Source organism: Buteo buteo, chromosome 1, assembly GCF_964188355.1.
Source record: "Buteo buteo chromosome 1, bButBut1.hap1.1, whole genome shotgun sequence".
In the NCBI taxonomy this organism is placed as follows: domain Eukaryota; kingdom Metazoa; phylum Chordata; class Aves; order Accipitriformes; family Accipitridae; genus Buteo; species Buteo buteo.
The window spans coordinates 29,261,609-29,278,628 of NC_134171.1; the positions used below are offsets into that span (position 1 = coordinate 29,261,609).

General features: G+C 38.9%; 1 protein-coding gene across 6 annotated transcripts in view; it reads right to left on the reverse strand.

The window, feature by feature from the left end:
- Positions 1–17,020, reverse strand: part of CORIN (corin, serine peptidase) — a 167,263-nt gene that overhangs the window by 112,457 nt on the left and 37,786 nt on the right. For all 6 annotated transcript variants that reach the window (XM_075025355.1, XM_075025331.1, XM_075025366.1 and 3 more), the window contains exon 4: positions 3,415–3,625. In XM_075025355.1, coding sequence (XP_074881456.1) covers positions 3,415–3,625 — 211 coding nt within the window. The remainder of the gene's footprint in view (positions 1–3,414; positions 3,626–17,020) is intronic.

The following is a 17,020-nucleotide window of genomic DNA, read 5'->3' on the forward strand; positions in this document are numbered from 1 at the left end:
CTCACCCAAGGAAGAAGAAGTTTCATAATGCCTTTAAACAAACAGTCTCTTACTATCCAAATTATGAGCGAGTAATAAGCAAGCAAAAAGTCTCACTGCACTTAAAATTTACACGTTCCATTCTCACACAGGTTTTAGTTGTACTTTGAAACTTTACCTTCAGTGGAAAGTAGTATTTTAAAGGTACTGTTATGTATTTTCTTAAAAGAGCAGGGCTAGCCGATTTTATGTCCAGTTGCTGGAGTTAAATACAGTTTTTTAAATTAATATATTTTTACTACCACACATTATTTTCATTGCGGTAAGATACAGAAGAACAACTTTTAAGAGCAACAGTATTGTAGTCTTCAGAAATCCCAGTACCTAACTACACTGTGTGTTACACAAACACTGAAGATGCTCTTTGCTTAGAAACTTCATCTCCTTCAAGTGTCAATGAATACAATGTTTATGAACACATGAAAGATAAACGTGAAACAGACGTAAGTTGAAATATCAGAGCAAAGCTATGTAATGACAGCACACTGGATGCCAAAGATTAGTGTTTGTAACTTTCCTTCTTGTTGCTTCTTGTAACGCATTGTTATAATTAATGCTCCCATGGCTGCAGCTGCCAACACAGACTCTCTCGACAATACCTAAGAATAGACATCTGAGCATCACATGAGTTTCATTTCTTCTCTACTGTTTAAGCAGCATTTGTCAAATTATGCTTTACATAAATTTGAAACAAGTGCTCTATAAAACAAAGAAGTATCAGTAGATGAAAAATTATGATCAGAGATGCACTGGCAATTAGAACGAAACAGCTGTAATTGACTGGAGGAACTAGTGACAATGTCAGTAACAACTGTTCTCCATACTAGTGTATGTTTTGTGATACTGTATGTTAAAAACAACCATAGTCCCAAAAAAGAGCTACAGCATACGGACATATCCCCATTCGTCATCAGAGTCCTTCCACAGTGGCTCTTCTGCTTCTCCTTCAGTATGCTTCTACTTCCCAGATTCCCCTATTCAATAGACCTAAACCAGGCCTGTCTCTTCCATTTTCATATCTGCACTCAACACATACAAAGTAACTTCCCCCTATTATACCAAGAGCTTTTCATACCAACAAAGAGCTTTCTCCAGATCTCACTGAAAGGAGTTACTGGAGGGGGTGGGAAGGTGGTGAGACAGGAAGGGAAAGTGTTAAATAACTACTTCATGCAGATATGATGCTTCTTAAAATCATTATTCTTGGCTGTGAAATACATCTGTTTGCCCGCAATAATTGGGTGCTACAAGAAAAACAGTAATCACAAAAATCACTCAGTTGCCTACAGAAAAAGGTATTCTCTTTAAAGAAGAAAGCGGATGTTAAACTAGAACAACTCAGGTTTAGCAAGTAGATTTAACAAATCAGCACTTTGTCAATACACCCTTATGGTTCTTTCTGTGATTGCCACTCAGCCTACATTTTCAGTGTCACCCATGACACACTCTGGAGACATATGATTACTTAAAGTGAAGTCAGATTCTAACATAATCCTGCATCATTTACAGTCTCACGTTTGACTTTCTTCTTCTTCTGCAGGGGCCAGAACAGTTTCCACAAAAAAAGATTTTAAAATAAAAATAGAGGGAGGCATTGTGACCTCCAGAACATAAACCAGGACATGGTAATCCAGATTCAGCTTTGACATAAAAAAATAATGGGAGAAGGTTCCTGCTGTGAAAAAAAAAAACAAAACACACACATACAAAGAAAAACCCCAACTCTTGAATCTCAAAGTATCTTGGTTGCCACCCAAAACCAGATCAAAAACCTGCATGTTCCAATCACTAGTTTAACAACCTCTATTAATTTTAAATTAGCAAGGCAGCTGTCATAATGTAAGCCCTGCAAGAAAGATGTCTTCAGGAAAGAAATGGAAAAGAAAAGGTAAAAATGTTATCCTTTCACAATCCTATCTGATTGATTTATGACCTTTGCACTTTTGACATTCACCACTCACTCTCAAAAGGTTTGTGAAAGTCAAACTCCAAACAAGGCAGAATAAAAGAAGCAAAAGAGAAATGGCCTTTTCTGTTGTTTAATATTTAAATGCATCAATTTATTACCTAAACCCACTTTTTTTATTTTGTTCTATGATTTCTAGAGACAGCAGGTAGCTTAAGGCTGTATGTTATCAGATTCTTTAACTGGAATTGGACTGGAGTTGGGGGGGGCTACAATTAATCATGCACTGAATAGAAAGGGTTAAATGAAAAAAGTTCTTGGTAGTCTAACAGAGACATGCACACAGGTGTGTTTGGATTAAACAGCTCAACCAGTCTAATGGTCAGTCTTGTTCCACCATTACCCATGCTGCCTTAACTCCACCCTAATCCTATCCATATAATCATCTATACACTTTTCTTCTGAGTTAATTTTCTGTCAGTTTAGTGAGCTTAATTGACCAACCCAGGAACCACTCTGGTGCAATGGAAATGGCAGGCATATATTGCCTGGAGTGGGATTGTACCTTTCATTGGCAACTGTATTTTAGACCAGCCTGCCTCATCTCGTAGAACTTTTTTTCTTAAGCATCCTATCCGTTCCAAACTGCACAGCTTTTGGCTTCTTGGTTGTTATTGTGTTAATTGAATCACTTATTCAATTGCCATGTTCTCTTCCACTGAGTTTCAGAGTGAAGGAAATGGAAATAAGGAGAAATGAAAATAAGGAGAAAGAAATCTACTCTGTCTCTTTCCCCCTCCAGAAACATCAGAGACTGCGTACATATTTAAAAAAAAATCATTCTCTTTTTTCCCCTTTTGTGCTGCATTTTTATTTTAGCACTGTTAAACTCACTGATCTTTTTTCAAATCAAACTCAATGAAAAACGTGCATGCACATGATACTAATGCTGTGTAATTATATAAATGTAGAAAACAAGACATGGTTCTGAAGCTTCCAAAACAGTTTATGTCAGTCTGAATACATCCTGCTAATCTAATACCATAAAATATATTTAAAATATTAACTTTTCTGAAGGACTACCAAAATTTGAAGTTTAATTTAACTAACAGTCATCACACTTTATGCCAATACTAAAATATCCAATGCATTTATGTTGTTACAAAGCATTCCATTTCGGCACATCCAGACTGGAGAAATAAGGTACAAGAATTTTGGGGAGCCCTTTTTAAGAAAATAAGCCTGACTGACCTAATATCACAGTTTTATTCAATACAGTGGCAATATTTTTTCTAAGAGAACTCTATCACAGTTAGCTTATCATGGCAGAAATGTGAATAGCTTTGACAGACAGGAGTTTTGCAATGAGATGGTCATAGGCTTAGTTTGGATCTTCCCTTGTCTGATTAGACAGAGAGTATTTTATCACAATTGGCTCTAGTCACTGACTGATTTTCATTCCCAAATACCTGTCATCACCGTCACTGATGCATTCAGGAAGAGCAAGACTACAGCCAAACAGCATGATGTGTCGATAGCAGCTGAGACGATTGAGATAACTGAAGAACTTCAGGAACTTTTCCATTTCATTACTTTTGACAATAGAAAGAACTGAAGTTATAGTGGTGTAGTTATATGGCAGCATTTGGCACTGGCTGTTGGTGATATTTATGCAGGCACCTGTGAAATCAAAACAATATATTTAGAACAAAAGTACCACCATTTAATAGTTGGTTCAAAGCATACATTGAATTGACTGGTTAGTACATATAATATATAAGCAATGCCTGAACCTCACAGATAAGATGACATTCCGTAATGCTATCATAATACTGTCAAAAAATAAGTATCCAAGAAAAAAAGGAATCTGGAGAAGCTTGGTAGCTTAGTTTGAAAAACCAAATAAACTCTTAGATATTTTCACAGTCCTCTGACTCTCTACAAAACTGGACTAGAAATAAAACAAAACAGATTTCTTTCTGACACAGCCTGGATGAACACACCAAAAGAATAGCCTGGATACAGCCAACTTTGGCTGAAACTAAGAATGGAAGTCATACAAAACAATTAAGGATGATTGGGTTCTGAAGCTGCTCTGGTTTTGGTGGTGCCAAAAAGTTTCTCTTTTTGCTACCATTCTACTTTGCAGCTGGACTTTCCTATTTATTGTCAACTTGCTTACTTGTTTTCCCCAAGGTGATAGTTTTACCTTCACAGTCTTTCTTCTCTATCCTATCAACACAGAATTACATGATTTTACAGGTTGAACACCTACCCTGTCCTAAACTGTTGTCTCAGTCCTGACCTACCAGAGCAACCTTTCTCTGCTAACGCCCTGTCACGTGCAGTAGGCTCACTCAGCTATGCATGATCATAGGGTTAATTTACTACATTAAGTTCTTAAGAGTTTCACAAGCCATACACCAAATTCAGAATTTTCATCAAGAACAAACTATTAAAATCTAGTACTTATGACAGCTCCCTACTCTGATGAAGGCCTTTCTAGGCCACCTAGTCAGGCCTTAGCAGCATTTTTTTCACACTCGGAGCATATCCACGTTGTACAATAAGCAGGGACCTCAGCCTATTCTCAAGACCAGACTCTGCCACTAATCATGCTGTGAACTAATCAGACTCATGCTAAATGACTATTCCAACTCTAGCCTTCTGAAGGGGGAAAACGCTTGAGCACACTTCAAGCCTTAGCACTCCTGTTCTCATTATCTGAGCAAACTGGACATAGGTAACACCAAATGGGGTAGATCCTTCCCATCAGGCATTTTGGGACTGTCTTCTTCCAAAGGTCATTCACACTCGAACTCCCGACTTGATAGAAGCTGGGGCTGTAAAGCACACAGGATGCAGCATTAAGAGTTCGGCAAGTCTGTCTCTTCCTCACCTGTCAGTCTAGACATAGTCTTCGCTGTCTAAATCCACTAGTGGCAAATTCTGGTATCTATGGACTAATACAACCTCACATAAAAGTAGGGAAAGCAAAGCATAATGAAGAAAGATTTCATTAGAGCTTTTTCAAGTTGCAACGCCTTTGAAGGGATGGACAAAAAAAGGTGGGTTACAAATTTTATCTAAACTTGGTAAAAAACAATCCCTATTTTTTCAGTGCCTGATGAGTATACTTAAAGTTCGCCTCTTGGTCTTCTGCCTCTCCAGAAATCTCAACAAAAACTAAGGAATTGAATCTTGCCCCACTGAAATTACAGCAAGTTTCTCCCCTCATTCTAATCAAGCTAAATCTATGTCCACAAGTCCCCATGTTAAGATTTCCCCCTCTCCCAATACTGCCAACGAGAAATCTTAGCACCAGTGTACACCCATTTTCTGCTACAATCTCTTCTCACTCCCATAGTACAGTGACTAATAGATCTGTTCATCCAGGAATCACATTTTTCCATACAATTCAGGGACAGACTCTCCATTCAGAATTAAAAGTAAATTCTGGGAGATGACCAAAAAAGTGGTGAGCCTCCAAATTAAGAGAACTTTCAAAACTGCAGAGCGCAGTTTTCAAAAGTGACTATATGAGTTAGTACCACATGCCAATGATTTTCAGTGCAACTTCTGCTCTGAAGTTGTACAGGTATTTTTGAAAAATACTACCAAGATGATCATCAAATCTACCTGTTAGGCTGTGAGACCAAAATCTGGTGATACTAAAACAGCTTTCCGGGGGAAAGGGAAAAAAGATAGAGGGAAGGGAAGGAAACTCACTTCAGAATCACAAAGTTTTCTTTTAAAAGATGCCATCTCTTTAATGACTACTCACTTTGTGACTTTTGCACGGTATCTTGACTGCTATAGAAATGTAAAATCTCCCTCCATTTTTTGCATTATATTTGGTACTTGAACAAACTCATTGCCATTTATTTGTAGTGCAAAGATTTTTTTTTTTAATAACATTTTTATTGCTTGGGAAAGTTTAACAAGAAAACACAAAAGTTCTGATTTAAAGATTAAAAATATTGAAGCTTTACAGCAGTTATTCTTTAAACTAACTTCCTCACAGTTATCTCTTGCCTATGTTCTTTTGCTGATGCTGGGACTACATTTTCAGTAACTGTTGTGATAAGAAGATAACATACCCACACAAAATTCTGGGTCTCCTCCACTGGCAAAAATTTCGCACTGAAGTTATTTAAATAAATCAAATTATCCTAAATGCGGGGCGGGGGGGGGGGGGGGGGGCACACAGGGCTTACACAAGTGGAACTTCAACAAAATGATTCACAAAATCTTCATGTGTCTCCTGAGGCACAATTGCAAAATGCTCCCTGCCATGGCATGGGCCAAGAAGCAGTGACATTTTGGCTGAGCTAATGTGCATGGGCTGCTTCAGACCTTTTAAAATGCACACAATCCTGACAGACAACGGCTATGGTTCCTTGGAGCTATCTGATCTTTTAGGAGTAGTCAGTGGCTGGACAACACAGCACTGAATGCAACATTCATGGCTGATGGAATTTTATAGCAATTATACAAGAATTTTTAAAACAAAAAGAGATGGAAGGAGGGAGTGAACCCGGGACCTATCCTTGCAACAGAATCATGATCCATCAGTAGTTCCATGAATCTTGCATTCCTGTAAAAGGATATCAGTTCAGTATTAATCCCAGGTACAGCCATAACCTGGAACACTCTTCTGGAAAGCAGGTACCTGGGTTAGAACCTTGCCTTTTTAACATGGGTCCTCAATCCACCTCTTCTATTTTTTGTTCCATCATTCACCCAGCAAGTAAATTACAGGTGAGCATCTCATACCATCCACACCTCTGAGTCAAAACCCATAGTTACAGGGTAATAGCAATTGTTGTATCACAGTGTTATATACATCCCAGATTGTCCCTGCAGTAGTAACAAGTCCTACGGTCTCAAAAACCTTCTCCAGTAAATTAAGGAAAGCTACCTTGTGTTCATACACATTTAGTTCTGCACAGGACTAATGAGCTGAAGAACAGCATCAGCCCTCTCCAAGCTAGCCCACAGACCTCTCACCCAGCAACAGGCAGACGTATCCTTACTGCTTTGCAGGGGACCTCTCAAATTCCACACAGCTGCCTAAGTTGGTCATACTTTGAGTAACACATTATTTCAGAGCAAGGTTGTTTCACCTGAACTGAGACCAGAAGAAAACTGAAAGTTTCTCTATCCTGATCATTTGCACAAAACAAGTCTCTCCATTAATTCTTGCATCAAGCCCAATACCTTGTGGTAGACAGAACATATCTTTCAGACAGGCAAGTCTGCTCCATGCCAAATTACTCTGTATGTAGGCAAACAGTGATACAGACACAGCATTCTACAGAGCAAGCAATTATTTTAAAGGGCATTAGAAGTAGGAGAAAAGCTATTTAAAATACAAGCAAAGGGGACTGTTTATTTAATGAGGAGTAGGTATTTAAATAAAAAGATTAAAGAGATAAGGTAAAAATATATTTTAGGAAGAATAACAGTATTTTATTTTTTTTAAATAAACAGAACATCTGAGTAATTACACTGACAAACAGCCACAGATATAAGAAAAGAATGCAGTAAACCTCAAAACACATAACTATTCTACCAAATTGCTAAGTTCTGCTCCATATGTACAAGCTAAGTGCATTTTATAAACTATGTGGCCCTGCAGTGCCACAATACTAATCTGACTGATGGTATAACATACGAGTACTAAACATGTTACAAACCAAGCAGGAACCAGACCAGAGAAGAAGACAAATGCCGAATACAGAGAAAAGCCTCAACCTATTTATTTCTTTTCTCCAGTAAAGATTCATTAATTATGGCAAATACAAGGCACATAAACTCATTTCAGCAATACCGGGGGGGGGGGGGGGGGGGGGGCAAGCAGTGAATGGGAATAACAACATGTGAAAAAGCTGTTGATCAGAACAGCATGGTTCCTAATTATATGGCTCATTTCTGACATTCATCTAAATTAAGAGTTTTCTGTTTATCGCCGGCTATTGCCAGATGGACTGAATTGGTAAAAAAGGGCTTCCTTCTACTCCAACAATTGCAATGCAAGTCTACAGTTTCATATTCAGTGCTGCTGAAACTAATCTAAACAACACATATTCCCTTTCCCTCTCTTCTCTTCAGATTGTTCCCAGATTGCACTACTTATGGACTGCATCTGCATAAAATGAACTGGACTAGAGGACTGAGCTGACTGAAAATAACTACCTACATTCCTCCTCAAAAAGCAATGTTTATGGCAGCCCCAAAGAAATGCAACCAGAACTGCAGCTTAAGCTTAATTAATCATTTTAGTTTTAAAATGCTTAACCATCCCCATAACAATAAGGTCACGATTCCTCACGCAATAGTGGTTGTCACTTCTGGATGTTTTTGAGGCCATGCAATGAACTAACTCTGGATGTTAACCTGCCTGGAAAAAACAGCCTTTCCTCTCCTCTCCTGACGCACTTTTTAATCTTTTGGTGGGCACAGGGTGGAGGAGAGAAAGAGAGAAAACGCCAACTATTTCACTTGCATCAGATCATCAGGTTGAATAGCTTTCTGGCAGCAAAAACATTTGTTCTAGAACAAGAGAAGGGGCAGTGCAGTGGCAGGAACCAGCAGGTAAGATCAGAGCCCGCCCACAGCAGCTGAAGCAGTGCTTTTGCAGAATGTGTCATCACTGCCCGGCACCATAAAGCATTTTGAAAGGGTTAGGAATATTTTAATTGCACCATCAGACTCAATTCCTGTCTGATGAGAAATGAAAGAACATCTTTACTTTAAAAATGGATTAATAAATTTGGTGCAGCTTTGCATTCTGAATGCATCTGTTTTGTAACTTGCACTATAAAACCCAATCTGGGACCTTTGCTCCTGGCATCAGCCATTTTAAATGTAATGCAGTTAAATGATGCCTTCAGTTAAAGTTAATGTGAACTGGCCTAGATCCTAGCTAGGGTGTGTTTTTACTAGGATTGTCATAATAATCTGCAAAATAAGCCTCTGTCTCAGGTATGCAAAGCATAACATGGTATATGAGAGCGCTTAAACAGGAAAGTATACAGCCAGATTTTCATATCCCAGGTCAAGTTTGCTGATATATAAAATAATCTTTTTAATCAGAGCAACTTTTACAAAACATCTTTAAGTAGCTTATGGAAAATGCAACAGTGTTCAATTTGCAGCAGTAATCACCACCCACTTCGTTACAGAACTTAGCTCAGTACACTCTCAGTACTAAGTTGCACAGTTGCAGTCCATAAGTTCACTGGTAAAGCCTCAGTAAACCCAAGGAAAAATGGCAATATTCACCTGGCTTTTTCATGGCAAAAGCTCTACCAACATGGAATGAAATCTCACCTTTAATCCTAAAATGGCTTGAAAATTTCTAGGAATCCCATTAAAAAGAGCAAAACCAAACCAAACTTATCCATTCTAACTTAGAAATCTGTCTAACTTGCCTACAGTAGCAATTTGCAGACTTCTTGATTTGGGAATGACCTTTAGCAAATCAATTTTTTTCCAATCCCAAGTTGCCATGTTCTCCTGACTTTAAAAGGATCTTGTGACTCTGCTTGATTTCACAATCTCACATGTGAGATGTATGCAGCTATAGAATGCCTTTTTTACCTTCTCTGTCCTGTTGCTATTGAATATCCGGATTGTCATGGACTTCTGCTCCAGATCAAAGGAGCATGGCATTCCACCTAGCATCTGGTCTTTTCAGCAAAGCTTTTTTCCAAAACTCATTACTATCTTCAAAAATTTTAATACCTCTTTTAATTTACTATGACATCTTGGTACATTTTTCCTTTCAATTAAAACAGAAGATGGACAGATTTTCTTGGCCTCCCTGCAGCTATGAATTTCTCATGTACAGTCCACTTGGGACTGAACATCTGATACTGCATTTCAGATGTTTTCTCCATAGCTCAGGGAAGGCACCCAATAAGTGATTTTCTTCTGACACACTTCAATAGATGCTAGGATCTATCTTTTAGAATCTGCCCAGCAGGGAAATCTACAAACTGTTTTCTCCTTAGTTCAAGTATCAGGAGTTAAAATTAACTATTTCACAACAAAAGCATAGTCTCTTCAATTTTTTCACATGAATGCTAGCTTGAAAACATGATTTCCACAACTCATGGCAGCCTCTGTTTCCTGATACGAGGGACAGCATGGCTGCCGAGGGTGTACGCTGGGTGAGTGTTCCCTTCTAAACACATTCTCAGGCCCTTCCTTGCATTTTTTCCACACTCCAAGAAAAGCTGCATATTTGTTCTCTTCCAGGACACATTATACGGTAACAGAAAACGCCAACAAATCCTAACAGAACAGCACAGAGTCATATTACACTACTGAAGAAAATAAAAAGGATACATACACATTTTGGAGGAAAAATGCCAACATTTCTACAACTAGAAAGAGCACTAGTTAGGTGCTCTTTTAACCCCTTGGAAAAGTAAAGTTAAATGCAGGACAATAGATCTTAAGAAATTTAAGAAACTAATTATATGATAAAAGATAAATAAAATCAAAGTAGTAGTGGTGTCATACTCATAGTCTTTAACACTACAAGAAAAGTAAGGTCTGAAGGAAAAGATATTATTTAATTACAACACCTGACACAGAATAAAGTATTATTAGCATTTCTATCAAAGGTAAATTCGGCTGATAGATTATGATGGTTTATGACCCTTCTGGTCTTGACGGTTCCACTAATGGCTAAAACATATCACACCACCCTCCAGCCAAAAGCTTTCTCTGTATTAACTACTGTTTTGTCTCTCATGGATATAATTTATTTCTGATAAATAAAATAAAAATTAGATATGATTTCTCTCACTTTATTTCCCTGGGCTTTGCTTCCTCTTACATGATTTAGTGAGAGGATTATGCCCAACAAAACTTGCCTGTTTTTCCCAGCTTTCTCAGTATCGGGCATAGGTGACAATGGGCGGTTCTGCAGGGTGCACTCCGCGAGGAGAGGCCGGGGCTGCCCCATGCCAGACATGGCCAGTTCCAGCCAGTCCCAATGGACCCACTGCAGAGCACAGCTGAGCCCCTCAGCCATGATGGCAGCCCCTCAGGTAAAGCATGTTTAAAAAAGGGCAAAATGCTGCAAAGGGGAGTGAGAGTGAGAAAAAAGGAAGTGTGAGAAATAATCCTGTGAACACTGAGGTGAGAGAAGGAGGGGAGGAGGTGCTCCAGGTGCCGGAGCAGAGATTCCCCTGCAACCCATGGAAGAGACCCTGGTGGAGCAGGTATCCACTCAGCAGCCTGCGGAGGACTCCATGCCACAGCAGGCAGATATGTTCTCAAGGAACTGCAGCCTGTGCAGGACCCAGGCTGGAGCAAGCTTATCCTGAGGGACTGCAGCCCACAGAGAGGACCCACACAGGAGCTGTTCTGGAAGGACTGCAGCCAGTGGGAGGGACCCCACGCCGGGGCAGGGAAGAGGTGTGAGGAGGAAGAAGCGGCAGAGAGGAACTGTTATGGACTGACCACAACCCCCAGTCCCCATCCCCCCTGTGCCACTCACAGCAAGGAGGAGGTAGAGGAGTTGGGAATGGAGTGAAGTTGAGCCTGGGAAGAAGGGTGGGGTAGGGGGGAAGGTGGTTTAGTTCTTGCCTTTGTTTCTCACCATCCAACTCTATTTTTCATGGCAATACATTAAATTCATTTTCCTCAAGTCGAGTCTGTTTTGCCCGTGATGGTAATTGGGAAGTGATCTCCCTGTCTTTCACTCAGCCTGTGAGCTTTTCCATCTTATCTTCTCCCTCTCTCCTGTTAAGGAAGTGGAGTGAGAGAGCAGCTGGGCAGGCATCTGGTAGCCATCCAAGATCAGTCCACAACAATATTGCCCAGTTAGCTTAAGTATCTACTTTGAGAATAAAAGGGTTTGTGTCATGGTAGACTCTATGTTACGAATTAATATATAAAACTAGTTATTAGCCAGAAATTATGTAAAGATAGTAGAAAGTGCTAGATAACTTAGTTTTGAAGATTTTTTTTTTTGTCACTGTAGGTAAGTAAATCCTCCATATCTGTGCTGAAGTGTACCAAAGCTTTAATGTGTATGATATAAGAGCACAGAAAAAGACAGAAAAAGATGGGTCATCCTATTTATGTTTAGAAAGCATGTACATCATTCAAGGGCTGGGACAGTTCAAGATGTCTTTAAAGCTACTAGGTTTGTAAGATCTTTTGTTCAAAATGAGATAACTCCTTTTCAAACCACTTAAAGATGACTATTTGCATGTAAGTTTGGGTTGTTAAACAATTGTGTTGGGCTGGACTCCATTAAAAATGCTAAAAATGCCAAAAATGCCACAACCAAGATTGATAACATACATTTAAGTTCCTGATGCCTCTGAAAATTAAAAATCAAAGTCAAGCTAAATGAGCTTGTTCAGCTCATCTTTTGTAGGCTTTCTTCTATAAGAACTAACCTATGGTTAATTCCAGTTTGGCATTCAAAGCATTTTGCTTTGAGTCATCTAAAGTGTTTTGAAAACCAAATTTCAGAGAAAAAAAAAAACCTCACAGATTTTGTAACAGCCACACTGACATGATCTAAAGGAATCTTTTGCCTTTCTAGAACTACCAAAACCAAAATAGATTAATACCCAGCAAGCATAGGAACAAGTTCACCAGTGACAGAATCATCAATTCCATGACACTTCTCATTTCCTTTGCAACTGACAGACTATTTAGTTGTACCATGGACATGGAAAGCTTGTACCTAAAAGAATCCATTAAGCATTCAGGAAGTGAAGGAAAAGACAATGGGAATACTTAACTCTACACTCTATTGTAAAAGCGCAATATTACAAACAACTGTCAACAGCAGGGTCACCATTTCTAACAGTTGCTCTTGACGAGACCAAAATGTCATTGAGGAGCTGACAAATATTTGTCTCAAGACTGGTACCACAGTCAACAGATTTTTGGTAAACACTGTGTCTGTAGCCAATGCAGAAGTGTGTATAAACAGTGATACCTCCAGTACCAAAAATGCAAAAACGACAAAGGGATGGAAAACAATGTTAAAAAAAGCTTCTCTTCAATCTGGGAAAAATAAAATTTCTCCCTTGCTAGAACTGAGATCCTCTACAGCACACCACAAAATGGAAACAAGGATCAAGATGCACTTAAATAAAACCACTAATAGCTTTTATTTTAGGTGATTATGGGCATAAATGATCCTGCAGATTTTGGGAAATCTGGTTTATCAGAAGCACTGTACACATTAAATGTAATGTCTCGATCCCTAAAGAAAGGCTTAACAGGAATGCATTTATACAGCTTCAATACAGCAGAAAGACATAACCTCAAGAGGAGCAGTATTGTTACATTTACACACAGGTAGACATTTGACAAACTCATGTCTCCTGAGGGCTCACACTCACGTTTTGGTAACAGCCATGGTAGCCTAAAGATACAAGCAAGGCACTATCAGACTAAGTTTCTAACAGAAGGTCATGACTTTTCTTAGGTCAATTGATATAGTCAGAAAAACATTTCACAAGACAATTGAACTGATGCAATGGCACAATACTGCTCCCTCTCAACCGCGTGTGCTTGCCATTTCCTTTAAAACAACTCTGGTGCCAAACCAACCAAGAGCTAACTTTGCCAGTGTCAGAGCTGAGTCAGCTCATCGAGGTGACAACAAATACCAGTGCATAAAAAGAAGCACAGAGCACCGTATGGCTCTGAGCAAAGAGAATGGGGACACCTTCTCAGCACTCCTAACCTCTAAATGAAGCCCAGGTGACTCGTAATAGTTTATATAGGGAAGAGGGAAACAAGGTTTTGAACAGCAAACCCCATCTGCAGATTTGAAATAGAAGTCAGACTCCAAGACTAGCTGAAAACAATTGCTCTGCATTTAACTTTGTTCAGCTAATGAATTATACAATTTGAAAGGAATGAGTGATTCTCAACTCCCCCTCGTGCTCCACAGGTACCAGAGGGAGAGGTGATAAGGCTACTGACCACCTGCAGTAGAGAGAAAAACAATTCATTATCTCCCAGGTCACAGAGAGGGGATTAGCCATGAGGGAAACATAACTCATATTTTAGATCAGAGCTGAAGTGTTACCATCGATTATTTTTTTTAAGGCAATCTGTACCAGCTGCTTTACAGTGGAACACCACATCCAGTCTGTACCAGACACTTCTTGCTCAGAGCTTAATGCAGTCATAAATTCTAACTCAGTTGTCCTCCTGACCAAAGAATACTGCAGAAGGCTGGACTCTTCATCAAGCCACCTCATTTTTTGGAGCCCCACTTCTTTCACCAAGGCACTTCCAGACGCTGCCCTTGGCCGAGACACATACTTGCTTCTTTAATCCCTTGGGCAGGCACAGCTGAGAGCAGGTAAGCTCATTAGCCAAAGCTGAGGCTGAACACCTACCCCCCATGAGGTGTGAGCTGGCCTATATTCCAGATCTGGTATTTTGATTAGTCACTTCCTAATTACAGGATTCTTTAGTGAAATCGGAGACATACTTCCAAGAACCTACCATTAAATAAACAAAAGGCACAAAATGAAATTAATTTTAGGATTATATCTATCATCAGAGACTATTTTCCATGGCATGTTAGGCTGGATGGGATTTTGCTATTGTTTTGAAACATGTGCATGACTTTTGTACTGTTGATAGGCTTTGTTAAAAAAAAAAAAACAAAAACCACACACAAACAAAAAGGATAAAAAATTGGTAGCTTCCACAGGACGCAGGCAGGCATCCAGATGTTTTTGGTTGGTTGGTTTGGGGTTTTTTTTTAAACAAATGTGTTTTCAGTAAGTGAAAATGAATGCTAGCTTGATTGACAACATTTAATTATGCACCAATACTGTTATGTTCAAAACAAAACAAAAAAACACAGTGCTTTGTAAAAGACTTACAATAGTTGAGATACTCAACAGGCTATGAATAGGTCAGCATGGAAACAGGCTGTGCCTGAGCTGTCCCAGTTGTCTCTGGTTAATTACCTTTCTAGAATAGGCAAATTAACTCTTCTGTTCAGTCAGAAATTAGGATCTTTCTTTCAAAGTAAATCTCACAATGATAACTTATGCTCGTCTCACTTTCAGACAAAATTAACACAGCAAACGCCTCCCTGTGAAATCTGTCCAGAAACTAAGAGCAGAATACAGCACCACACTTGCTAAGCAATACACTGCCAAGCACATGAAACCTATGCTTTGCAAACTGCAGTTTCCTGGTTGGCAGTTTGCAGGTGGAGCTTAAGATCGGGGTGTTGATAAAGTCCTGGCTAACTAAGGACTGATCAGTATAACAAATTATTGTTGTCCCTATGGAAAATTACCACAACTATGTTTTTCAGAGGTATGTATGTGCTTGTTTCATTACAGCATAGATAGTCACTGTCTGTAAAGCATCACTTGTGTTAGCCAGAAATACTGCAGGCTAGATCTCCTGAATCTGGTAGCACATTCGGCAAAGTATCTGTTGCAGAACATGATATACAACTTCCTAGGCCCTTTCTTTATTCTGAGCGGCTGCTACCGACTCTCCATCTATATCACTGGAATTTTCTTTTGAGCATCCTATTTTTAAAACATGCAGTTGTGGCCCAATTCTATTTCTACCACTAGAGTCCAAATGCTTCTGCTCACAAACCTAGCTATGTACATTAATGGAGCCATTCTTTAGAGTTCCAGTTACACTATTTGACTGTTGTGTCAACAAAGAAGAATGCTGACAAACTTTCACAGCCTGAGCAATTGGTTGGACTCGATGATCTTGAAGGTCTTTTCTAACCTAAATGATTCTATGATTCAATTAGAGGTCAAAAAACCACTCTGTTCTTTAACGTGTAAAAGGATTAGGTTAATATATAGGTGTTTAAGAGCTTAACATAACTTTGGTGAAGTTTTCTATAACTGTATGTCAGTTCAGGCTGCATTTAAATCTTATGAACATGATGCTTGCAAGTTGCTTGTGCAAACTGAGATTTTTAAATCCTCATACTTCAATTGCTCTTCCCAGAATGGAGAGTCCATTTATTTCTTTCACATAATTCCACTAATAAATACAGCATAGCTTCCTTCAATGCTCTCTCTTATAGCTCATAGTTTACTTGCTTATGTTAGAGAGAAATGACAAGTTTCCCTGTGAAAGTTAAGACAAAGTTAAGACAAAATTTTCTCAAATACCATTAAACAAGCTGTAATGTCAAACTTTTTTCAACCATGCAAAATGCTCATGTTCTACTCCCTATGTGCAAATAATTTTTTTATACATTATAATCATAGAAATACTGGTTGAAAGAGTCCTCTGGAGGGCTCTAGCCAACTTGCTGCTCCAACTGAAATTGCCACCAGCATGTTGTCATCCATGACTTTGGCCAAGTCTTGGCAAAACCCAAGGACAGGGATCCCACAGCCTCTGTGGGCAACAGGTTCTACTGCTGCACTACCCATCCAGTGAAAAAGCTTTTCCTAGTTTCTAGTCTGAACTTCTGCTATTTTATTTCATTGGTGAGTATCATTAGGATTTTTTAAATTATCAGTCATAATAATGGTGAGAAAGACAGACTTTGTGTATGGATTAGTGGCTAAATTAATCTTTAACTATATTGGGCTATTTATCACTTTCTCAAATTCTCATCCTCATAACAATTTCAAATCATGGTATTCATTAAGTTGTTCTTGAAGTTCACATGATTGCAAAAGATGACAGTGAGTGTAAATCACTTTCTGTTGTATCAATACTTTGACCTTCCAGTTTTTGGCCAAGAGTTTAGATCTTACCATTTAATATTAATGATGGCTCTATATCCACACCTGGCTGCACTCTATCTATTATAATCCATAACAGACCGTGCAGAAGCATAAGGCAGATCAACTTCAATCAAAGAGAAAAATCACATGCTGCTACCAGATGCAAGGTGTACTTTTGGAAACAAAGTGATCAATTACAATATGGAACAAAACACGTATTACCATCATCTTTTTGTTGAAATAACCACACAAATAATTTTTAAAATAGTTTCAGAGAAGCTGATGGATCTGAAAAGGAAGTCAGTGGCTGCAATTCTCAGCCAATTATCTTAAGATATGC